The sequence below is a fragment of the Paralichthys olivaceus genome, chromosome 15, assembly GCF_024713975.1.
Source record: "Paralichthys olivaceus isolate ysfri-2021 chromosome 15, ASM2471397v2, whole genome shotgun sequence".
Taxonomy (NCBI): domain Eukaryota; kingdom Metazoa; phylum Chordata; class Actinopteri; order Pleuronectiformes; family Paralichthyidae; genus Paralichthys; species Paralichthys olivaceus.
The window spans coordinates 19810122-19836837 of NC_091107.1; the positions used below are offsets into that span (position 1 = coordinate 19810122).

At 40.2% G+C, this 26716-nt stretch overlaps 1 protein-coding gene across 2 annotated transcripts in view; it reads left to right on the forward strand.

Moving 5' to 3' along the window:
* uvrag (UV radiation resistance associated gene) overlaps nt 1–26716 on the forward strand; it is an 85565-nt gene that overhangs the window by 46782 nt on the left and 12067 nt on the right. For both annotated transcript variants that reach the window (XM_020086091.2, XM_069539550.1), the window contains exon 13: nt 3653–3728. In XM_020086091.2, the coding sequence (XP_019941650.1) occupies nt 3653–3728 (76 nt within the window). The remainder of the gene's footprint in view (nt 1–3652; nt 3729–26716) is intronic.

The window sequence follows — 26716 nt, forward strand, 5'->3', positions numbered from 1 at the left end:
CTGCCCAGAGCTGAGTTAGGTGAAAACAGAAAAAGAAACATAAGGAGTTTTAAAAGTACTTTGGGCTTCATTATGAGTTTTAACATATGTTTTGATTGAAAGTGTCCTAATCTCACTGGGGTAAAATTGGACATGTTAGATAATATATGAATCAACAAAATGTGATTCACGTACTCCCTCTGAATGTTCTCTCTTCCCTCCATCATCAGAGTTCCTCCCTCAATCTTCCCCACTGCTGTGTAATAATATATTTGACTTTACTGGACGTCCCCAGGAGGAATTCCTGGTGTTTGGTGAACCGGAGTCTCTCCAGTGTGATTTCAGACACAGTGGACAGCGGTCATTAATCACTTTGCTGTGACGGAGCCGGTGTGTGTGTACTCATGTGTTTGCGTGTGTGTGTGTGTGTGTTGGAAGTGGTTCTGTTTTCCTTTTCATGCGTGTTCATCATCAAACAAATCCTATCTGTTCGCAGAGAGGTGATATAGGGAATGCCAGCGGCGTGAGGAGTATGCTTATTGTGTTGTTCTTCCTTTCTCTGTTAGTTATTTCCTGGTGCTGAGATATGACCTATGGCATATTGCTTTCTCCATGGGGCCCTGGCTTCATGTCGGGGATATGAAGGACCAACAAGTGGCTGGGTGTGTGGCCCTCGGGCCACTGAGTCTCACTTTTTGTTTGCCAACTTTGCAGCAACATCCTGTTAGAATTCATTCTAGGGCTAGAATGATCTCCATCTGTTAGGAGTTTACTTCAGAGTTGCAGTGTGATGTGTGAGTGAGGAGGTGTTTACAGTGAGCGCTGGGTCACAATGTTGTCGGAGATCTACAGACAGGCTCATAAAAAGTAGGGCAAAACTAAAATGGCAAAAGATGGATTAAAACCTTCCAAAAAAAAACAGAAAGACAGTCCTTCTGTTAATGTGTCATGTCTGTAATAAGTTCAAGAGCAATGTTGTACACAAGCGCATCTACATCACATCTACATTAACATGCAGGGTTATAGTGCTGTTCCTAACATGATCTCTGTTCATGGTCAAGTCCAGGTAAGTACCAACACTAAGTGTATTTTCTGCTGGATTCTCCCACTGCCTCAGGCACCTATAGGTCATAGTAAGAGGGATGAAGACTCAGTTCCCAGGGGGCACACACACACAGGATGGAGGCATGCCGGATGCACATACGCGGCAATACACACACACACACACACACACACACACACACACACACACACACACACACACAAACACACACACACACACACACACATGCAAAGCATTCAACGTGTGCACATTCTGTGCAGAATACACATCAGAACACATCTTCTGGCTGCACTTTCTTATTATAACAGTGGCATGGGAGTGTCTTATGCAATTGGTCACACTAAGGATAAAGCTTTTCTCTTTTCTTATAAATGGGATTCTGTGTCATTACAGAGATTGAGTCTCTTCCTGAAGTCCTCCTCCTTCAGTTTTTCCACTCATGTCTGTATGAGAAAGTAGCAGAACAAAAAACCCTTGTTTACCGAACTAACACCAGTAGTAATGAAATTTCTGTCTAATGAAAAATTATGCAAATAAAAAAATATTTATGGAAGTTGCAATAAAACAGACGCATCAAGGTGCTACTCCAAACACAACTCTTTGCTGTTTTGGCATATATAGAAACACAAGCTTTATTAATCAGCTTTCAGATGGAAAGACTTATTTTTATAATAATATTTTCTCTGCTCGTTGTTTCCATTTGACATGCCCTTTTGGCAGCAACAACTGTTGCAACAAAAAGAAGCAACATCTGTTTATTTGACTAACTGCGAGAATGCTCTGTCTACAGTGTGTGTATGTACGCCTGTGACAGTACTTGACCTTGGTAGCATCTTGCATGTATATTGTTGGATTTTTGCATTGGATTTTTATAAACACCAGATGTCAACTTCATCTGTAGAACTGAGCTGTGAAACTCTTATTAAAAAGACATTTTCAAAACCACTATTTCAGTGTTTTAATGAGAGGGCAAAGGTGCTTTATGTAAGTTTTCACTGCCACTGAATTTAGTTTAATGCTGGCGGGTGGTTGTGATGGTTGCTTGCCAAGAGTTTCAGCCATCTTTCCTTTACAAGAGGTTATATATGTACTCTGAGCAGTGTTACTTTTTCATTACTGATTGTGTGCTACAATGACCCACTGTTGAAAGTGACAAGATGGGCCAGCCTGGCTGTTCCCAGCTAGTTAGCCATTTAGCAATTGTACAAATATATATAGCCACCATACATCAAGACAAGCAAGCAAGTAAGTTAATTGGATAAAAATGAAATGCTGACTATACCTTTAAGGTGACACATATAGAGATTGAATAGAGCTAAGGTATATTGATAAGGCAGAATATCGCTGTCCTAACTTGTGAGATGGGATTATTGATAAGCAATATTGATATTTAGTCATGTGTATTTATACATATATGTGTGTATTTATTTATTTACATGACACTATTTATACAAAAGACACTTATTTGTTTATTGTTTCATCTCAGTCTATAGAACTGATACCAAATTGCAGTGAATAAACAAGTCATGCACTTTATCTTTTTGTTAAATGATTGTCTTGCAGTGTTTTATCGCTGTATTGTGATATCGTGGGCCATGTATCGTGTATCATATGGGATTCATTGTGAGTTACCTTTGGATTCCTACCCTTTGTATGCAAACAGGTGTGTGTGTGTGTGTGTGTGTGTGTGTGTGTGTGTGTGTGTGTGTGTGTGTGTGTGTGTGTGTGTGTGTGTGTGTGTGTGTGTGTGTGTGTGTGTGTGTGTGTGTGTGTGTGTGTGTGTGTGTGTGTGTGTTGTCAGACAAAAGCCCTGCTCAGTCTGTGGAGCTGCTTTCCCAATATTCTGTATCCTCCTCAGTGGGAGAGCAGCGGACGTAAGCACATAATGACAGGAAGGGATGAGTCCAGTCTTATGTTCCTGGTAGCAAAGAGAACTTTCCCATTCTAAAAGTCAGCATGCTCCCCTCTCTATCCTACCCCTGCACCCAGGGCTATTCCCCCCCATCCTTCCTGAGCACTCCCTGTGCAGTCCTAACTAAGACATCTGACTGGCACCGATGGGACTTTCCCACCATGCTGAAAGGAAAAGTTGTCTTTGTTCTTACTGAGAGGCAGATGGACAGGCTGTTTGGACGCCTCTGCCCTGTTTGATATTTCAGTTTAACAAGATACGGAGGTGGCGTCTGTGGGATGGGATCAGAGACGCGTACCCAGCTTCTTCAACCATCTGCAAGTTTTACCCTATGTAAACGCCAGTGGCTACATGAATGAGGACTTTCAGGAACAGGATGAATTCATTGCCTGTTGCAGAGCCAAAAAGCAACAGTTGTTTGAATCCTTCAAAGAAGAATTAACAAACAATGAACCACCTATTTAATTTAACCATCATGTATTGACTTTTCCACATGCCTAGATCTACAGTATATTGTGTTATGCATGTGATATGGGTGTAATGCTGTGGTAGAATTGACTGTGCTTAGTTGGCTTTGGAGTGTTTGTTTGAAGAGTCTAAACACGATTGTTTTCAGACTCTGTTGGTTATGTATCAAATGGAGTAAATCACCTGTTCCTGTTGAATGCTAAGTTTTTCTTTTCCCCCATCTCTCACAGATTCCCCTTGTACCCAAGAGGAGAGCGGTTTCATTTTGAATATGGGGTCTACTTACTCAACAAAAACATTGCCCAGGTAATATATGAACACACATCCAGCACACAAATGTCTTCCACTAATGTGTTAAATGTGTTAAAGGAAGAAGGTAAATATATTTACCATTTAATATATGGTATATTTATGCATTTGGTTTATTCTCTGGTGTCAAAAAATGATTAAGGCAAAATAAAAAATGTTCAAACAGGATCAAATAAAATTACAATATACAAAACCACTTAGTATAACTCAGCCCTTAAGATACATTTATGGTGGTCACTTTAAACAAACCATTTGAATTGATGCTTTGAAATTAGTTTCTCTTTCTCTCTTCATCTCTTGCAAACACATACACTTCATGGGAGGGCTGAGCTCTTGAACTGACCATGCTTATTAAAGTATACCCAACGTGTTGACCTGGGTGACTCCTTCCATTCTCCCCTCAGACATGTAGCACTGAGTTTTACCAATTTGCATTCCATTCCCTGTTTTCCTCCTAGTCCACGTAGGAATGAAGGGCCTCTCCACTGAATAGGACCGGGCAATTAGTGCTACCAGGTGACTGAGTTCAAACCACTGCACTTTGGGAGGTTTGAGTTCTAATAGACCAAAAGCTGCTAGCCAGTGTCCAAGTCTGTCATCTGACCAAGAGTTAGAAAGTCAACAAATAGAAATGAGGCAGTCTGAAACCACCAAAGGAAACAACTTATCAGCCTGTTGTACTTTGACTCACTCGATATAGTTAGACCTATTTCTATATAATAATTTTGATCATTTTGTAATGGAGCCATTATGAAAGGCTGGTATTGTAATGTGACTTGTTCGTTTTCTGGATGTTTTTATTATCCAACGCTCCTTTTCATCACTGCTTGTCAATCCAAGCGTTCTCAACAGAGAGAAGAAATAGTTGGACTGAATAGCTGAGCTTGATATCATTTGATTGAATTTACTAATCACATATGCATGGGGGGGGTGCATTTTCATCCTTGTGACTGCTTGTATATCCTGTTCTATATACTGCAAATGTGCAAATGTAACAAGCAGTCTGCAACCCCTGTTCTTCTTCCTACTCATCAACTCACAAAAGTCCCACCCCTATTCTTTTTGATCAAAGCCACACATCATGATCTAAGCTTTCTGAGATTTCTCTTTTATAAATCTTCACCACGTGTTGTCATCAGATGTAACACTGTATGCTCACTCTTACTGAAGTTTAATTTGACAACTGATGGAAGACACATGTATGTGGCTTGAGGAGCAGTATTCTGCACCTGAGTCAGCTTTAAGAGAATAAAGTCAGGAATAATATGGCTGAATTTAGAGGTTAAAACGGTGCCTTAATGCACTGAGAGAGACTTTGTAGAGTGGACACATTGTAACTCATTATCAAAATGGCTGCCACAAAAAAAAAACTGTGTGGTGCTTCAAAGGAATCTGGTCCACTGCAGAGGGAAAATGAGATCCAGACAGCAGGACCTTTTTACCTGTACACATTAAATCAGGGCAGAAAGATTCAAATTTGAGGCACAGAAACCAGCTGTCGCACAGGTGGGCTTTTTAAAGGCAGTCGGTGGAATAACAGATAAATAATCACAGCATTCTTCTTTCAGTTTGTCAGCGTGTAACTTTCATGGGTGCTTGTTTCCCAGTGACGGACAGTGTGCACAACAATCTAAATCCAACACCAGGGAATTGGTGGCCTACGCTTGAAGGTCACCTAAAAGAAAACACCTCTTATCCTTATTTTTATTAAAGCTATGGCAACGGCTTAGTAAAGCAACAGTATTTTTGCAGGATGAAATTTCAGCTTCTATTCAAAGCCATGTCTTATGCATTCCATCTGTTCCTAAATGTGTCCATGTTAAGGATGAGTTATCAGGTTGACTCCAAAACTATATAAACGTGCCACATGAGTATTCCCGCTCCATATGATTGTGATAAAGGACCATTGTTTCAGAACTGAAGAAGTGGTAAACATGTCACAGTCGATAAACTAGAACCCACAAACAAAGCTTCCCCATCCTAGTTTGGTTGATATCTGCTCCCCTCATTAAACTGTGTACTCCTGTCAGTGTGATCTTTCAGTTTCTTGGATATTACATCACACACGTCAACATTTATGGAGGAAAAACTGGGAAAAGTGTCAGTCGGAAGGTCCCGTGGATGCATCTTGTAATTTTTCCTTTGAATTAAATTTTAATCACTAATCTTGTCATTCTCAGCCCATTTTTTACTGAGGCTTTGTTTCACTCTGCTGTTTCTTGTTTGTTTATTGAAGCAGTTATTGGGGAAAAATGGCTGATTTATGGACTGCTACACACTGAGCATGGACTTTGTGCTGCTGATATGATTTCCCAACAGACAGGATTTCGCAGACAGATTATTTTTTGTGGTTTTTGAATCGTTCTTCTTCATGTCTGTAATAGCCTCCTTTGGTTTACCCATGCATGTTATACAGCCATTGCACAGTTTGTCCAATGTCTGGCTCCATGATACAAAGCAGAGGTCTGGTTTCACAGCAGACCCTCGCAGATGCGCTGATTGGCTGGTTTGCTGACTGACTGGAGCCTATGTGGAAGACATTAGCTGCCCATCTCTTATTAAATTTCCCCGTGTGGCTGTGTTTGAAAGTGAGACAGGAACGCTGGCAAAGAATCAGGGCCACAGCAGGTCACCCCACTTTGATGTGGCAGAGGGAGAGGTTTGCTTTTATTAGGCCACATGTCATGGGGCCAAAGGTAAGGATTGGGAGTGTGCTCGGAGCACCCTGGATGTCAGGTGGTAACCCACTCCCATGTTGCCAGTACAGGTTAATTTGTTTGACAAAGAGAAGTTAAGAAAGGCTTTAAGGAATGTCTGGGCTGCAGCCCAGAGATTGTCCAACTCCTTATGTCAGAGAATTTTGCAAAATTAGCAATACCCTCAGTCACTCGCATCCTATGTTGATATTTCCATTTTTGTAAATATGCATATTTGGTCCCAGTAGAACATGAATGTGATTTAAATTAAATGTTATCAGAGTTTCTCAGCTCAATGTCTTCTGGCTGTTGCTTTTCTTTGAAGTAGCTGGCCACAGGTTTGTTACTGGGTCTGGGTCTGAAGTGCCCTCCCACAGGGAGACATAAATGTTAAACCTGCCATTGCTCCACTCACGGAGACAAATTATCCAAGTTAGTGTGGCTGACTCCAAAGGAAAACCAGCAGCCCTTTGTCTGGAAGCAGGCCTTGTGCTGCTTTCTACCTACTCAGTTTTATCCACTATACTACATTGTTGTGAAACACGCATGTGGAGCTGATTACATGACAGCTGATGCTACACAAAAGAGTGGGGAGGAATAACAATTAGTTCTCAGTCACTAAGCTCGGTGTATCATATTTTGTGGTTCTCAGGCACAGGAAACCAAGTATTGGGAATTAAAACACAGTAAATCTGTTGTGGCCCAGTCGGGTCACCTCTGGGTTCACCTTTACTTCTTTATGCTGGGGGGGAAAGTAGCCGGCAGTCTCTTGCCTTCCAGGTCTCTGGGAACCTTTCACACCATGAGCTGCAGGCAGAGCGCCATACTGGTGGTCTGGAGCATGCGTCACAGCGTCTATTGCCATTAAGGGTGGCAACTGTGGCTCCATAAAACACGGCTATGACTCATGGGGGAACCTACCGTGTTTAGTGGTTAGTGGAGGTGGCAGCAAGCGGAACAGGAGCTGGTTGGCTGGAAGCAGTCTTGGTAAAGTTACTTGGAAAAGCCTGTATGTACTTAAGCAAAAATACATTTTTGCTCAATACTTTCAATGATTGGACAGAATATAGTGTTTTCAAAAGGGTGTTGATTTACTTGTGCAAATGGTTGATATAGTATGGATTTTTAGATGTGTATTTACATGTTTTAGGTCAATACATGCAGACTGTTAAAAATGTTGCAAATTAATTTCATCACATATTTTGCATTCTAGATGAGTTACTCATTCTTACCTGCAGCCAGATCATATAACTCCGATGAAGTTCATTGTAAACTATTTCAATTTGACCAAATAGTAAAAATCTTGCTTTCACTAATCCCACACTTACAAGGTGACCTTGTTGGTTTGGACACAATTCAACAAGAAAAATATTTTTTTCCACCACTGTTGTGATCTACAAATAAAATGTGAGCTGGCTGGAGAGGAGCAGTCTCTGTTTGCTCTCTTTAAAAAAATGAAATATGCTGAACGTGTCATTCAATGGGTTGGTGAGGGACACTGGAAGCAAACTCATTCACCTTTCCTCCTCTTCTTTTCCCCTCTTGCTGCTTTGTCACTTAAAGTCCACACAGTGTATTTCAAACCTGTAGACTCTTTTCACCTCAGTGATGAATCTCATAACCCCAGTCAACAGAGATACATCAGTCTTGGCATAGTCCTTTATGACTATTAGCTCATGTGACTGTGCTTCGATAAAAACCATATGCCCCAAGCGAAATCATTCAAAAACTTGAACATTGCACAGCTCCCTTCCACATCATAACTCCCCTCCACCTGAGACCGAGTTAAGACTGTTGAAATTCCCAACAGCTAGCTATCTCCAGCTATTACCTTATTTCCGTTAATTCAGTTGTTGGAGATGGTACAGGAGCTGCAACTGGGTTTTGTAAAAAAAAACCTCCCTACAGTGAAACAAAGGGCGTTCTAAATTTGCACATGAACTCACTTTTTCCACAGTTGACATTCCTGTAAGCAGTTGTATGTTTACTCTCTTGTAAGTCCACATGGCAGGGAATCAGAAATGGCTGTGTACAATGAGTGATTGTGTAATCAAAATATGTGCCTCCTTCTCCCTACTGTGATATACCATTCGGTGAACCGTAGATGCACAGCACTCTAATCGAGATTTCTTCAGTCACATGTTGTGCAAACCTTTCTTATGTATTTATAAAACAGGATTTAGTTAGATAACGTGGTACCACTGGGCCTAAATTCTTAACCTACTCAACAGACTTTCATGGGGGGAAAGGAGCTGACAAGGATTCATTGTCTGATCTCCAAGCCATTGCTACTGGGAGAATTGCTCTGCTCTATGGGGTTGTGTGTACAGTATTTGACTTCCCTCACATGAGAGCAGAAACTGGATCGTCAGCCTATTTCTCAGCAGGATCTTTCTTAGAATTTTAACACTTTTAGACAGAAACTATTCCAGGTTTTCCCCCAGAAGCCTGTTGGTCTCTGTCTCTCCTTGTCCAGCTGAATCTTGCGGTTCGTGACTCAATTCTCAGTGCGTTCCAGAGACCGTTCCAGAAAACAAAAAGGAAGAAAAACAGGCGATTACGTCTCCACTATCCCCCTCGAACAACAGCAGTCATTCTTCTGTCGAGCCGCCTCTGCCGAAACCTCATCTCGACAAACAAACTATTCAATGTTCAGAAATAATAATGCAGCCCACTGTACGCTGTTTGTTTACCTGAACCCTGGACCACGGTTCCCCAGGCTCTGCCACCATCTTTTCCCTAAGACAGACAGGGCCTGGAAGTAATCAGGCCATTTCAACCGCCTGCTGCCACTCATGGTCTTCATCCTTCCATAACAGCCACATCCGTTTTCTATTTCACAGGGATTGATATGATAAAACACATAACGACCGGGATAGGCACCAGAAAATGCAGCACCATGTCAGCATAATGCACCTCTCTTTCGCCCTTAATATGAAAGAGGGAAGAAGAAACGAGTTACCAAGTGAAGTTCTCTTTTAGGCTAAGCCATAGATGTGTCTGTTTTTGCTTTAGACTGCAAGAATAGCCTGAGTCTTTACACTCAGGGCGTCATTTCCCACAGGGCCACATGCTGTACAAATGTTGGATAATCAACCCTTACCTCTAATAGAGGATAAGTTAAAGAGCCTGTGGCTGACAATGTGTTTTGTATTTTTGGTGCATTAAGGTGCCACTTCTAACAAGGTCTCTGTTCTCTGTTGACAGTAAAAAAGCACTTAATTAGTCTACTTAATTTATCACATTTCAAGCAAGAAATTATTTTTGGCAGTTTGTAAGTGGGTTAAACAGAAATTACTGTGGGCTGTATAGTGAGATTGTTAACAGCCTGACATGAGTAGTGACAGTAGGCCGATGGCCGTCCCTGATGATTGATGCAAAGAGGAAGGCGAGAAGAAGTAAGCTGCTGTTCTTATAGTGATAGACCTGTGATTTGATATGTCAAAGGTTTATATTCTAAAGCTTACAGTACTGTTTGATATGGATGTGTACATTCTATATTGGACACACACCATCTGAATTATATGATAATAGGTGTGAATGCTGTTTTTAGTGATGTAGATTATCTGTCAATTATCTACAATTTGACATAACAAGACAGAACTACAGTATTGAATTTTTTTAGCTGACAGGAGAAACCTGTCCACATCACTGAACAGTTGCAGGAGAGGGATTGAAGCTGAGAATTTGTGTTGAGACAAGAACAGAGTTTTTGTGAAGAAGAAAAAAGCCTGCTGGAAAAAGAAAGCACCCAGTGGTTTAGTCGCCCTGTGGTTCCCAGAAACCTCTTGTTCAAGCTATCTATTAACCAAACCCAGGCCTTAACCTACACATCTGTATGCCTATTGGTGTTCATGGCCTTACTGTGTGGTCCCAGTTTTCCATCACACCATTTTGTTGTTAGCTACAGCTTGCATCCAGTGCCACTTTCTGGTCAGGGAGAGTTGTTGGTGGTACTCTTTGTGCTACCACATCCAGGAGCAAGTTTTTCCACAAATGGATATTTACTATATACTGTTGTATCAAGGACAGTGTGGAAATAAGTGCGTCTGTGGTGCTGTGCTTGAAATAGAGCCTGTCTGATGGTTGGTGAAGCTGAAAATTCTGCTATTGATATATCAGCAGATTGTGTTAATTTTAGAATGATTATGGCCAAATAATTCACAATGACACCATTAATATAATATTTATTGTTGGTTAAAATAATAATAATATAGGTGCCATCAACCAACTTCATCTTTGCCTTCGTTATGTGATTTGGCTTATCTGTGGCTAATTAATTACACTCAAAATACCACAGACAATGGTGTCGAGGGTGTCTTGAAGATAATAGCTTTCCCATTAACTACTCCATTTGTCTGTAGGTGCACCACTAATATACTAAGAGGAGGAGATCCCAACGGACAGAAAGAAACTCTGTTTCTTAGTCTGCATGCTATTCATTTTTTGTGGTTTTAAATAAAAGTTTTATCCTTAATTCCCAGCGAATAGATGGTGAATGAGAAAGAGGGGAGGGGGCACTGCACCTATTAAAGCTGTTTCTATGATGCACCTCCCCCATACCCATGAGAGAAAGTTTTGCTTCGCACAGGGGAACCAAAAAATAACTGTTAATTATCTACAATGATGAAGTGTGAACCAGATCATTACTGCATCCTGATGGAATGACACAAAAATATTTAAGAGGTTCTGTTTAATTTACACAATAAATACATTTGGGCTGACCAATCTATCAGTTTGATTCCAACCTCCAAAGCTTAAGCGTGCCTAACCATGCTGCAGGTTCTGTTTTTAATAAGAACGCATGGTGGAATTAATGGATGCTTCAGACCAGTACAATAAGAATCAGCTCTCCACTTGCTGTGATTCATAAGCAGCCGTTTTAAGTGTATGTCACTGTTCTGTAGTTTCTAGTTTCAGGCTTGTGTACATAGTGAGGCCACTGGTGCACTGCGATTACGCCTGAGCTCCAGGGTTTTATGGGAATTCCTCAGGACAGCCACCTATAACTTTATGAAACACTTAAATTCGTCTAATTGAATTTCCACATATAGTAGTTGGTAGTTCCAGGTTTGTGCATCACCGCAAAGAGGCACCATAGGAGCTAGGGTGAAAGTAAACGTTAATCGTGTGTGTGAGAGTGTGTGAGTGTGTGTGTGTGAGAGAGAGAGAGAGAGAGAGGACAACATTATATACAAAAACGGTTTTGGTTGTTTTCGGTTATTAAAGCCTTGACCAAAGATATTTTCAGAAATTGATGATGAGGTAAAGACCAATACTGGTAATTAAACGTCCAGTGTGTAAGATTTGGTTAAAGGATCTATTTACATTTAATTTAATGTAGAATAATCCTCATGATGTTTTCACTAGTTCATTTCATCTAAATTGTATGAATTGTAGTTTTCTTTACCCCAGAAAAGGCCCTTTATATTTAAATACTTTATATTTACATTGAGGGGACCCTCTCTACGGAGGCCGCCATGTTTTTTACTTTAGTCCAGACTGGACAAACTAAACACCTTTTGAGTTTTTATGACAATTAAAGGCTACCACAGGTTCTTTTTCATGTTTGGAAGGAGAGGGTGAGGTGACGGGTGTTCAGCTGCAACATGCAATTTCAACACTAGATATCACTAAATTCTACACACTGTACCTTTCAGTAAATTTCATAACACTGGAATGAATTGTGCTCCCTAGCGATATAATCAGCATTTTAGAATATCTTAAGCCGTTTTCAGACATGAACTATGGCAGATGTCCAAATAATAAAGTCTGGTAAGAGAGGTGGCGCAGCAGGCAGAACACAGGACATAACATAAAACTGATGCTGCTGAGATCACATGTTTACATCACATCAACATCTGCATCAGACCTCATTACCAGAAGCTCTCTTGACATCTTTATCACTATCGTCTATGGCACTGATTTTTAATCCTGAGATATACTTGGATTCTTTTTTTTTCTTTCATTTTGACATCAGTCTTGTGTTATAAACATCACCAACAAGCCCAAAAACCAAAGCTCACGGTGAACCCTTACCCGCAGAAAGTCCGGAGTCCACTTTTGACATTTGTGTTCTCACATACAACCCCTCTGGAGAATGTCAAGAGATTATCCAGAGTTCAGTGCATGGCTGAAAGCAGCTTTAGTCTCACAGCTCAGATGTGGATTTGTTCCTAAAACGAGGGGTTTGCTGTAATTCTGGGTGTTTGGAAAGTTTTGGCTGCTCTCCTCCGTCATTTACTTAATAGTTCGTCTGCAGTTTCCAGCTGGTTGGAATTTATAACTGTTTGTTTAGAGTTTGTTCTCCTGTTGTGTTACTGTAATATACCACTCTGCTTCAGCACCATGTACTCTCTAAAGTCCCTTTACTCACAGATAACTCCTCTCTCTCAACTCCAGTCCAACAGTCACGTGTCTGTGATAATATCGAAGAATGGCTTTGGTTAAGAGGAAACTAACTGCTCAGTAGATAAAAGGGAAGGGAAAGCTCCTGCTAGACAGCACATTGCAAGTTAAGTACATTTTTCAGAGATCCTATCTCTTCATTAGTTCATAGTTATGTCATAATGAGTAAAAATCAAGTCGCAAAATTCTGTAGTTTTAAAGGTCCATTCTGTATTTCTCTTGTTGAAGTCGAGGGAAACTGGCCCAAAGCACACAAACAAAAGAATTTTGGGCCTTTTTCTGCTGGCCAACATCCCCACCCCTCCAGACCTTGTCATAAGAATGGAGAGGGCAGAGACCAAGTATATTTTATGTCAGCAAGTTTAGAAAAACTTGTTTTTTTTGTTAATTCATCAAACCCTGTGTGCTGTCATATGGGTGTTTGGGAGTAGAGGTATTCCATCATGAGCTCAGGGCTTATTGCGGCTCAATGACATTAAACAGCTCTTAGGATAAAACAATGCTGGCCCCATCTGGTCAGTATTTGAAAGAATATCAGCCATGCTGGCTCTCTCTTAGTCCCTGTATCCAGTGCCGCTCCTGCTTCCATGTGGATTTCATTACAGCCCTTTGACTCCGGCCAATCGGCAGCTTTTTATCTGAATTAACACAGCGGCTCAGGACCACAGAGTTCTCTCAGTGGTCCTAGTCATATTCCTCCTAAATACACATGGTATTGTGATCGGTGCCATTTGTCTGTCCGCCCCATCAATTATTAAGATTAGCATTTTTTCCTATTTCTTATGTGATAGAAAATGTATATATTTATATTGTGTTAAATGGAAAAATTTTATGACATCAATTTGGGTTTTAGGAAACCATTGCAAACATCTTCTTATATTTATAGAATAACTGAGTTTTTGAGAGTAAATTCAGAAAATAAGTGGCAATGTGTTTGCAATATTAATTTAATTTAAAAATCTAAGGAAACTGTCTCAAAACCCATAGGAATGATTATGGAAATGAAAACTTGTTTCATGTTAGTCGAGGGTGGTTCCTCTGTATCCGCTGAGTTACGATAAAAGCGGTATGCCAAAAGAAGTATTCTTATATGTAGTATATGAATATAAAGTATATACCATAAAGCACATGTACATCTGTATATATAAGTGTAGTCTTTAATTCAGTCACTGATTTTATGAATAAATATTTACACATGCTTTTCTACAGCATTGACATTATTAGTTACACCGCACATATGCAAAATAGTCTCATAATATTTCCCTGCATCTCTCTTATAACTGTCAAATTAAATATAATATACTTTGATAATATATGAATATATATGTATATTACAATAATAATACATTATAAAACTTGAAATGTTGATAGTTTAACATTTTTACAACATAGCACTACAGTGAACATTTAAGACTGCATGAAGTGCAGGTGTAGCATCTCTCAGAGTCTATTTCTAGTTTTGTTTTGACGAGTTAATCTCAGCATTAGTCTTGCTCTTTGAATGTCAGTTACTCCGACACCTCTCTCTATCAGAAAAAGCCTCACCTCATTAGGGAAGAGTCTCTACATCACTCTCTGATGTCAGCCTCTATTTGTCTGCCAGGAGGAGATGATATTGGTGGAGTGTCCTCACCGCCATGTCTTCGTCTCAGCCGTCCCACAACACCTTTCTTATTATTAATGAAGCGTCTCTGATGAACTCAGGCCTGTTGCCCTAGAGGACACATAATCGCTTTACGGTTATTGGAGAAAAGGGGCTAAGTGGCTAATGAAAGCGGCTGTTAAATAAATACCAGCTCAATTTAAAAAAGGAGCCAGTGAGGTAGTTTCTTTTTTCTTTTTCTCCTTTAAAAATAATAAGGGTCAGCTGTTTACTTTGAAGCTAAATAGCTTTTCATTGTCCATGATATTTGCTGCATGAAGAAGGTTACTTTCACCTTGTGGTCTTGGGACAAGTAATACAATTAACTGCATTTACAGATGTCTACAGAATATGATGAATATCAGACATAGAAGATCTATTACATTGAGCAAAAGTAGATACATTTTCAACATACTTGTTCAGTATCAACTTAAGAATCGAAAGCAGCTTCAAGAATTGTGTCCTTCGTTTAGTTTTAATGAGATAGTCATTAAATTTTAAAGCAAAATCATTGCTTAGTGTGTTAAAGCTTGCGCTAAAAGGTTAAATCTGGTCATACATAAGCTGATATCATACAGTATATTTAGATTCAGTTTGACTGCTTCTCAACTGTTTTGTTTGTTGTTGCACCCCAGGTTGTTACTTACCCATGATGACGCCAAGCAGCCATCTCTAAAGTTTTAGTGGACAAGTTATTGCCAATACTGTTGTTGTGCCCATGGAAACAGACCCTTTTTTAAACTTTAAACATGTCTCAGCCAAGTCGCTGGCTTGTACTTTTCACAGCAATTATGATGCTGTCCACAGAAACTGCACCCTGCCTAAGTATGCATCTAACTGCAAATATAAACACGAATGCACATGCTGTAATTATTTATGTCAGCACATGTGTTCGGCTTTTATGTGTTTGGAGCTTCAGCCTCACAACCATTACAACAGTCGGGGTGAAGCAGCACAGCATTGTTGTAGAGAGGTGGAGAGCATTGCTCTATCCTTTGGCTCTGAGAAGCAAGCAGCCAGAGGAGTTCACCTGGCAGCAGCCGCATCGTAATTCATCTCCTCCATTCTTGTTGAACAGGGTTCTCTTGACAACCTCAGACAGTCCACAACAATTGGTAGTTTGTAGACGTCATAGTTATGATCAATAAATCCAGCTGATGAGAAATGCTCTCTGAGCAATTGTTTGGATTATTGGCCATTTGTTATTTCACTTTAGTTGTATTTAGTCATATTTCATTAATGCAGCAGATAGATTCTTTCAGTCTTACGTATTAAGTTATTGTGGCGAGGACAGATGATGTAGTACAGCAGTTTACAGGCTGGCTTTTATGAATTGGCGTCTATAGGAGAGCCTGATTGACCCATATTTCACTTAAGTCTTAAGTTCAATTCAGAGGTGACCCTCTTCCAGCTCATTAGAAACTTCACATCCAACCTCACACTACCCCCCCATGCCGAGATTAATGGACCCGATCACAATGTAAGCCATCAAAAGTTTGTTGGGGGAAAAAACCTGACCACACAATAGCTATTTGTTTCTTGTTTATGGTTCTGTCTCCGACTTCAAGTCCAAATTGAATTAGGTTCCTAGAGAATTAGTCCTTGTAGACATCGATGCGTTTGTTTGTCATGGAAACCTCTGTGGTCATTTTTTGACTGAGAGGTTACTTCAAATAAAATACGTCCATGTTAGGGCAAAACTATGTTATGGGCTGTGACCCTTTGACTGTTGAGGGATATTGAACTCTGGGCAACACTCAATCTGAAGATATTATGATGTTGAGTCAGCCAATCAAACTTCAGATTACACCCCCTTTTTACACTAATAATGCAAAAACCTCAGATGGGTTTTGGCCATGAGTACAACTTTGCTTCATTCAGTAGATGGTGTCTTTCCAGTCCTCCATGAATTGGAATAACCATGCCCTGATTTTAATTTGCCAATTATAAATAGAAAATCTTTCTACAATTTTCAATGAGTGTTTAGATTCCAAACACTGCAGCCCATTGGCAGTGCAAAAACGTTTTAACATCCTTAACACTGTGCAGGGTCTATGAACAAACCCAGAAGACCAGGGAATGCTTCAGGCTGTCCAAAGTAAACTGGACAGTCTGTACCGTACACTTAACGTGACAGGCTTTGATTTGATACTATGAGCCAATGAAAAAGAAAGCCATGGCTTTTTCCCTTTCTTTTGTTTATTGTACCTCCATGCTACGTTTGAATTTTAATGCTTCCCTATAAAAAAAAAAATCATTTTCATGCACTGCAGCAGTTCTCAAACTGCGGGATGGGCAGATGTACATTCAAGTGTGTCTAGAATGGATGGGAAACGGTGCTTACCTTTTTAAACATGTTTCTTATATGTTGTATGTTTTCTTTCTAATATTCTCATATAAGAGTTGTTTCTGAAACATAATGTGGACTTTGTCTTTAGAAAGCTGACCGCAATCTCAGCTCTATTCCGCAAGAGTTTAGAAATGGTTGATCTTTTGGCTTACGGCTACGATCCCTGCTAATACTTAATATGTTATAACCCTCTCCTGATGGCTCACACACAAACATTTACATGGATACACACTAAAACAAAAATCGTACAAATCTGTATGTACAGTCAATGAAAACACTTATATTGATGTAATACTTCTAGCAAATCCTTCTCTGTGTGGGTATATGAAAGACCTCACGCTCTCCAATTTATACCTTAATCTTCACCAACCCAAATTCCTTTGTGTAGCAGTTTGATGCTTTATATTTTATGCTGCTAGAACAGCAGCAGGATCTGCCTGACAATCCCTTTGAACTCTGTGAAATATTGGAAGTCTGAGCTTTAATCTGGGACTCTTTGCTTCCTGTTTTGATAGGGCATGTAGTTGTGCTGTTGGCCAGACAGGGTCATTTTACTGTCATAGAGGTTGAATTCATACTTGACAAATGGTGTGTACGAAGTATGCTGAGAGAGGTTTATACTGTTATTAGCCAGATACAAAAGTTTGCCATTTTTGTGTCGTGAGGAATAGCAAGAAACAACCAGCTGAGTCCCACATCAATTATTAATCATTCTTCACTTTTTGATGCAGGTTACTCATACATTCAAGTTATTAAAACAGACAGTAATAATAAGCAGACATTTGGATAAGTAGCACTCAGCAACAATCACTTTGAAAGCAATACAACTGAGCGCTGGTCATACAGACAGATGAGGAAGAATGTGCTTAGTTAACCAGCCTCGGCTCTCCCTGGGACTTCCAATCCAGTGGTAATGTTAATAGAAAATCTCAGTCGTAAAGAGAAAAAGAAAATAATATGCTCATTCACAAGAAGCGGGTCTGACAGAAATTGCGGGCAACACGAGGCCAGGATAGACACCTGCCCACAAACCATATATTCATGCTCCGCTCTCTGCACTGCTGTTTTCCTTGAGGCCATGTGGAAACAAAACACACACATATAAAAAAGATTTCCCTCATAAAATACCACAACACTTTATTTCCAAATAATAAAATGAGTGTGATCAGACTCTGGCTGAAATTAATACCATGTTTTAATGATTTATTTGACACTTTTATTTAAAAGACATCCTACAACTAGGACAATGTTTGCTGTGGGGGGGGGGTTCCTCCATTAATGTATCTTTCCATAGTAAAATATAAGATATTAGATTTGTGCGGAACTAAGGCTCTCCTCCATTTTCCCTCCAGTCATCCATCACACTTTTTGTGCCCTTCACTTTTTGGAACCTTTCACCATTTAGACCACAAACATTTGTGGCTTCACTCAAGCGCAACCTCCGTATGCTTTAGATTTGAACCTACAAAGCGGTGAATTAACATATTCTCCAAGGTGTGCCTCATCCAGGAACCAGGAGATCATGTGAGAGCTGCCAAGGAGGATTGATGATGGGCCTGCATGTCAATACTACTAACAGGAAGTTGACCTCAGTGTTAGGACTTTACAAACAGGGTCAGCCTTTGTTGGTGTTGGGTTTCTTAGCTCGGCTCCAGTGTTACAGTCACGAGGGTCATTAGCCCGGAGGAGCAGAGCGACATCAAGGACGGTGGCTCTTCTAATAGATGTCACTGTAGCACACTACTCACACTCATTGGCCTCCTCAGTGACTAGCACATACACAGACTAAATAACCACACCATGAAGGGACCTCATTTAGACTGTGGGCATGGCAGTACCCACCTCCGACCCACCCTGCAGTGATTGGGGTCAGAGGAGACTTACATTGGTCTCTTGTCACCGGTGGTCTCTCTAACTGAATTTCCTCTTCATCTCACACATCCTTTCCCGTAATTATGTAAATCTGTTGACTGAATTTGGCGGCAACACGATACTCAGTAAAGTGTAACAACAAGTAATACGACGGAAGAATCTGGTTTGAATTAGGGCTGCTTTAGAATCAGACCCGGGCGCAGTGAGTACACCACACCTGTATTACATTACCACAGTGTGGAGGAGACAGAAAGGAGGGGAGAGCAGGGAAAGTAAAAGGAGAACGCTGGCAAAGTTAAAGGATGTTAAATGAAGTGGAAGAACTTTGAGTGTGCAATATTAAAAACTGTTTTATTACACGCCTTTTGAAATAGCAACAGAGTCAGGAAGTACAAAGTATATTACATTTCACCTGTTGAGGAAGTTCTTTAACGTAAAGTATGAACTATGCAGTCAAGCAATTCACATGAACAATAGAGTGTTGGGTTTGCTTTGGTGATAAGGTCGCTGCTAAAGTCATTAACTTAGTAAAAGACCTTAATCTTGAACATACTTCACCACATACTATCTCATCTTTTCGAGATGTGGAAATGTTTATGAAAGTGAAAGGCTTTAGGCCTTGTATTGAGAGGTGTATAAGACAATTAAGATTACTCCACTCCTCAACATTCTAACTCAGAATAAAGAGTTTTAACAGTCAAAAAGTTATTATTTTTCTTGTCAAATATGACCCCTACCTTACCCACAATGTGACTTGACCCTTCAGAGATTCAGGTGTCTTTTGCTAGCTGAATGAGGTACAGAGGTCTGTTCAGTTTAGTGGTTTATCTTTTTACATCCATATGACTAAGTTTTTAAGCTAAATACATCTATCTAAAACCATTTCTCTCTACAGAAGTGTTTCTGCGAAAACATATATCACATGACCACTGGAGTACACTGGACATACATGTGCTGGTGTACCCAGGAAGCATTTGGTTGTAGCTGTTACTGAAAGTAACACAGTAGTATAAGCCATGGGTTGCTGAGGCTCTTGTCAAAGTTTCCAAACATCTCATTTTCTGCCCTTCCAGACTAAAACGCAACACCAGCAATATTTACAAACTCCATTTTAGTGACTCTAAACTCTGCTGTAGTGTGAACACCAGTTGTATGTTTCCGCAGCCTTAGTCTCTCAAACTCTAACTTGGAACACAAACCAAATATATCTATTAACTAGACGTTTAATTGTTGCTGTAATTATCATGCTCACATTCTTGTGTTTGTGAATATTAAACTTAATGTGTGGTAAATCAGTTACAGACCACTGTAAGCACCAGAAGTAAATGAGAAAAGGATGAAATAAGTCATGAATTATTAACCCATGACTTTCACTTGACACTGAAACAGTCCTGTTTCATCTCTTTAAATAGCTGTTTGCTATATTTCACTTGTGTTAAAGGGCCAGTATACAACTCAAAAGTGGTTGTTGGGTGGTTTAATACCTTTGGAATCCCCCTACCCCCCAACCTTTCTAATATTGGATTGGGGGAGTCGTGTTGGACCATTTTTGACAGTGATTGACCAGCTGTATGGATGTGAGAAAAGAACTTTGGATCACACTTATCTCGCCAATGTTTTTTTCTTTTTTCATTTGAAGTGCAACTACACCACAGCCCTTTTGAACTCTGACGTGGCCGAACAACACCTCATACAAACCACTTCTTTTCTAGTCTAACCCTGCCCTTAGTTGCTCTGTTGCTCATACACACCCTTGTTTACACTGTGAGCTGGTCGGAACAAGAATCAACTCTGACTGCTGTTGTGAATCTGAAATCTAAAAATAGTCTTACTTGTAGAATTTGAATCCGTCATAAACAAACTTGGGCAGCTTGTTGTATTATTACGATGGTTGATTAAATTAGTGTGAGTGTAACATTCGTTAAAATTCAAATCTGATATTGAGTTTGGTTTAATTCAATTTTTCACCAATGAGTGCAAAATACAAGTTTCTGGCAGTAGAAATTTGTATCACAGTGTACTTTACAGCATAATTTCTATTTGTTTTATTTCTCTGAGCATTTACATGTAGCTGGTTTTTGTCAGTTATACTTTCTTGGAAACTTATTTTTATGAAAATAAACTCTAGTCACAGAAGAATGTGATCCTTATTTGGTTCTTTTTCTCTCTTACAGTTTTCCCTTAGGAAAAGCCAGGCCATGTGTATGAGTAAATTTTCACTCAATTCTTTTAACCATTATGACACTCCCCTACCCATTACATTAGACTTTCATCATTTCAGTTTGCCCATTCACAGTGTACATCTAATGCAATTTAGTGGAAATGTAATCATAATTTCAATCTCAACTTTAAATTTGAAAGACATTTTATTGAAATCCCCAGACGAGTCAAGTATGGTACAGCAGGGATTCTTCACACTGAATATTTGGGAAGATTTTTTCTGTGGTAAGAAAGAAGCTGTGGCATTTATGAATCCTGATTCCTAGTTTGGCTTGAGGACTGGTTGATGATGACTGTGGCATGTATTCAAGGCCTTTTGGTTTAGGGGAAGTGAATTTCTGCTGTGCATGAATCATATCAATCCAGCCAGACTTAAACAACTCTTGAGCCACTCTCTGTATATTTTTTGAGACACATGAAAGGCAGTAGTGATTAATCAAGCTGGATTTCATATTCCAGGCTCTACCACATGATTGTTGAGGTTTTTAACCTCATGTGAGGGTTAACCTACCATTGTCCAAAACAAAGCTGCAAATGTGAAATCAGAAAGCAGCGAATTAGGGCAGAGGATAACTGTAAATACACATCAAATATAAACAGTAAAAAATACTAACATTATCTATATTATACTCATGTTTTCATTCTCCCATCTGTAGCTATTTTGTTTCCATCCTGCCCTGCATTCCAGTGTAATTTATTTAGTGGAAGAGTGAAGGCTGTACAGAGTGAGTTTCATTATGTGCACGGGATAAGCCAGATGGGCAGAATCATAGAAGCGTCACACTGCAGCAAACATAATCAACCATTTCAAATCCACCAGTGAGCTAGAAACAGCTTCTTAGAAGGGGGGATATGTTTGATATAAATAAAAAAAAAAAGTGGTAAAAAAATAAAAAGTCAAAATACACTGAAGAAAGACCAGATGATACATAACACGATATTTCTATGGTGTGAGCCTATTTAGCGGTTTCTTAACCTTAAATTCTCATCTTACCCCATCCAAGATCCAAGTTCTCAATCTTCATAATCCGTTAGCAATTTTTATTTCATTTTAATTCGCTGCAAGAGGGAAAGCACATTCCATGTGAGATGTAGTAGAGCAATAACCCTGGTAACTGCAAGGTGAGAAATCAAAAATAATTTAGTTTTTCCTTCCCCACATTCAAATTGACGGTCAGTTATAATTTTGTTATATTGGATTGTAAATATATTGTATGACACTGAAATGTATGAGGTCTGGCTTTAGAACTTGGACAGAAAAAATACAAAGTGAGTGTTGTAATTTTACTGGGCGAGTCAAACTGTTTATCAAAAAATCTAAACAATAGATCTAACAGGAATCTCTGAGTATGTAAATACAGTGTCCTAGCGTTTTGCGCCATATCAGCCTGCTGAGGTGAATGTTTACTTCCTCTAAGCTGGACTCAGCCTTCCAATAGCTGGCAAACAAGAGATCTGTTGGCAATCCAAAAAAAGATGTTGTTTAAAACATCCTGATCTGTATGTGTGGCTCACAGAGCTGGAAACACAAACAAAAAATAATTAGATCGACATGCCACTGTGTGAGCTGCTCGTTCGGAAACTGAGAGTCGTATTGAGAGGATTAAAACAGGCGTACACAAATTTAATGACATCTGTAATGAGCGGAATAAAACTTCACTTGCTGGCATTTGGAAGTCGGCACTTTCATTGCAGTGTGAAGGAATCATCTGCAGGCAAAGTCCTGGCAAGAGTTGAGAGCTTAATCATGAACAAAACACCTTGTGTGGGCCATGTGATTCACAGGCTCTAGCCAAACAACTCCAGCGGACACTATAGATGCCCCAAAGCCTCTCTCACAAGCCAAGAAGCAGTTGGGTATTGGCCATTTTATTGCTTGTTTTTCTTGAAATTTCATATATTAAAACATTTTAAGGAGGGCACAGACATAACTATCACATGATGTAAATGTACAGCACATTTAGCTGCTTTCATACATGCAGTGAACTCCAGATAATCTCTTGACATTATCTGGTGAGCATTATTTGAGAACGCAAATGTGAGACGCTCTGGACATTCTCCAGAATTTCTCCTGCTAGTAAAAACTCCTGAGGATGTCCGAATGAGCCGATGTGAGAACATGCATGTCTGAACAGCATGATTCACCACAAGCGAGTGAGAACGAGTGAGCGTGTTGATGATGTTTCTAACACTTGACAGATGCAAAATTGAAAAAAGAAAACAAATATCTCATGATATCTCATACATATAGAAGGTGCCAACAATGATGAAGAGAGAGCTTTTAGTGATAGAGGCCGACACTGGAGTTAAAATGCAATAAGCAAAAACATGTGATCTCCACAGCAGAATTGATATGTTACACCCTGCCTCTAACCCTGAATGCTTCAGAGATTTCAGTGTTTTTGTGAATGCGTCTGAGCGGAGAATCACCTACTGCATGTGTGAAAGGCAAACTCATTCTGTGGAGTTCATGTCTGGAAACAGCTTTAGAGTATTAAACCAGTTTTCACCATTTAATTGGACATATAAGAATACATTTCCAGATTTCAACAGTAAGTAAGTGACACTTTTCTTTTGACTACAGTAACTGCTTCAAGAAGAAGTGACCACTTGTTTGGCATACAGGTCACTGAAGCACTGTTAGCTTTGGCTTAATAATTAACAGCACAGAATGTGCACTTTATTGCATTTCCTGGCAGGATAAGTAGAAATAAAGGTAGAGGTGACAGGAAGTGTTTCATTACACCATAACAAATTAGTCAACACATGTTTCTAATTTGTTGCAGGATATCTTGCCATGCCACAGTATCATTCAGCGCTTATAATATTTGTTTTTCATCTTGTGTTATTCTTTTTACTCACCGGTCAGCTCCTCATGAATTAGTCATGTTAACCAGAGGAGACACAGCCCTGAAATATTGTCAGGGGTAGGTTATCTCCCATAGCGCCACTTCTCTACATACAAACTCTATGTATGAAGACTGATGTGTGTGTTCACCTCACGGTCTCGGCTGAGGTATCCAGTCCACAGATTGACCAGAGGGATGGTGGATGGAAGAACACCTGGTTAGCTGTCATATAACCTAATGAGCTCCTTGATTATCTTCCCTGGGGAGAATGTTAAACCTATGTACTATGTAAAAAAAATTCTATTTTTACCCCAGTGGACAAAAGCATGCTAAATATAAATCACAGTAATTGCGCATGATGCAGTTTGATTTGACTTTTAACCTCTTGACACATGAAATGCAACTCTCTTGATGAAAATACCCTCTTCCCAGATTTCCTTCCCGTCTCCTCTGACGATGGAAAACCTCTTGTCAATTGATGCTAATAATGTGCACCAGTGGAACCGCAGTGATGTCTGCTCTGACAAGCAGCTTCTATGGTGACCTCATGGACGATGTGGAGGGGGGAAGGTGTGCTCTGTAACCTCGGTCACCCTCCTACACCACATCATCAGCAATCACCTTCAAAATTCTCTGCAGCCCGCCCACATTCTAGGTCTGATCTGAAGGTGATTGTTACTGACAAATTCAGGGAAGCGGTAATATGTGGCATAAGCCGGGCTATTTGTTTAGCTGCTGTACAGAGCTCTGGGCAAATAGGCCGGTTTTGCCAAACGATGGGTGGAATGTACGGTAAACTGTATGCTTCCCGCCAACGTGTGTTCTGTGTGGTCGTGGCCCCAGTCGATTGGCAGATTGGGGTTGTATACACCGCTGCTTTCTTTGGGTTGTTACTATTACTTTATGATGGATAACGATGAGTCCCAAAATGTTTAGATGTGCTCAGTTGTGCTCATCCACTTAACTCTAACACACACTCATACCAAACACTTTGGGTATGGCAACTGCTACACATGCTGCAGAGCCTCCAGTGGGTTTGTTAAAAAAAAAAAAAGAAGAGGTAAACGGGGAAGGGAATGTCCAGACACAAAGGTGTCAACAGTGACGAGGAGACCTGACCGGATCTGTTTCAATATGTCATCATGTGAATGAGCCCCAGTGGGTGCCCCCAGTCCACCCCCTCCACACATAGGTCCTCTCACCTTTCAGATGTTCTCAATGGGCCCTGAGAGTTTCTCACCACGATCTGGTTAGCCCCATTACAAAGAACCCTGTGGCAAGCGTGAAAAGTACATTCACATTCACACACATGCACGCTAAGAACTCCACCAGCATTCATCAAAGGGATGTATGAAAGGGAAACTGGAAATGACAAGCTGTCTCAAGTGGACTGATTCGAAGCAATTTGTCTGATCTGGTCTGGAGTTGTTGACATAGAAACACTCAAGAGATTGGTACTCGATGCTGAACTTGTACAGAAATTCTCCAAGACACTCATTTTATTGGCTTTTGGGCTTGGAAATTGTGCATACATTTTCATTCCTGTTGTTTGCTGCAGACATCAATCTGTTATGGGGTTTTTTAACCTCATGTTAGCTACAACACATTGCTTCATATCAGTTACAACACATTCCCAAGAACAGTTTAGGTTTATAGACCAGAATCTAAACCTTCACTCTCAGCTGTTTGTTTCCACACTACAGTCAGAGCTTTCGTGATGCAACAATTGAAAATGACACACAGCTTCATGCTATTAAGCTGCCTCCTTCGTTTCGAAGACTTTCTATTTTCTTCTCCTCCATATGACGCAGTTGGGTCACTGATGTTTTTCTGTATATCTCTGGCGAAGCAGAGAAGATGGGAGGGGTGCTGATGTTCGCATATTCGACAGCCAGCGTCCAGGATATATGCCTTCCCAGGACTAAGTTCATAAGGAACACACATACATTGGCATACAGTGCACTCTAAGGAGAAACCTAATGCAGTTTCCACCAGGGAGGGCCAAAGCGGTTTATGAATATTGATAGATCCTGGCTGGCTGAGCACTGGGTCAGCTGTAGGGTTGCAGTATTCTGTCTTCTAACCTGTCTGAATGTGTTAAACACACCTCATTACAGAGACAGTGTGAAACAGCAGTTGCCTGGTGCTGGTGGCTCTGCTCTGTTGCCAACCAGACACTTAGCTCAAGTGTTGCTGGTGCCCACTGGCAGACATTTGACAAAAGAACATGCATCCATCGTCTCCTGTGTTGGTTTTATTTGAGGCATACATCATAAAGAAGGACGAGCACATTCCTCACAGAAACATAAAGCACATACACATGTGCTTCCAGTAACATCCTCCCATAATTTAATCCTCCACAACGAGCTTGATAGTAATGAAGTACCCTCGGCAGTGATGTCACCCATCACGCTCTTGTCTTCACCCGTATCTAGTTTCTTTATGCTGCACACTTGGCAAGATCTCCCCATGTTAGGAAAACAATAGCAGCTACACATACAAATGCACGCTCATGCTCTTTCTGTCTCCCACACACTCAGACATACAGGCATGTAATTTGACTTAGGGCTCCTGTCAGACACACAGTGTGGTTATTGCACACACCCAGAGCTCAGGCCAAGCAATGGGATTTAAAGCATTTTGTTACGCCCTCTAACTATCAAAGAAAGCATGAAATATCTCCGACAAATGCTGTTTGCCTTCGCTGAAGCCATAATATTTACCCTTTTCTCATATCACATATTCTTTTCTCATATCTGATTTCTACCTCATACTTTCTAGACCATGACTTTGAGATTTCCATGAGATTGGGCTTTTCCTTTTTTTAGCATCTGGCCACAGAACAAGCAAGCCCCCCTGCCCGATGTTGCTATGCTCCTTCTGTTTTTAAACTGGTGGCGTTATTGATCTTGGCCTACTGTTTCAAACCCAATTCCGTTCAGCCGGCC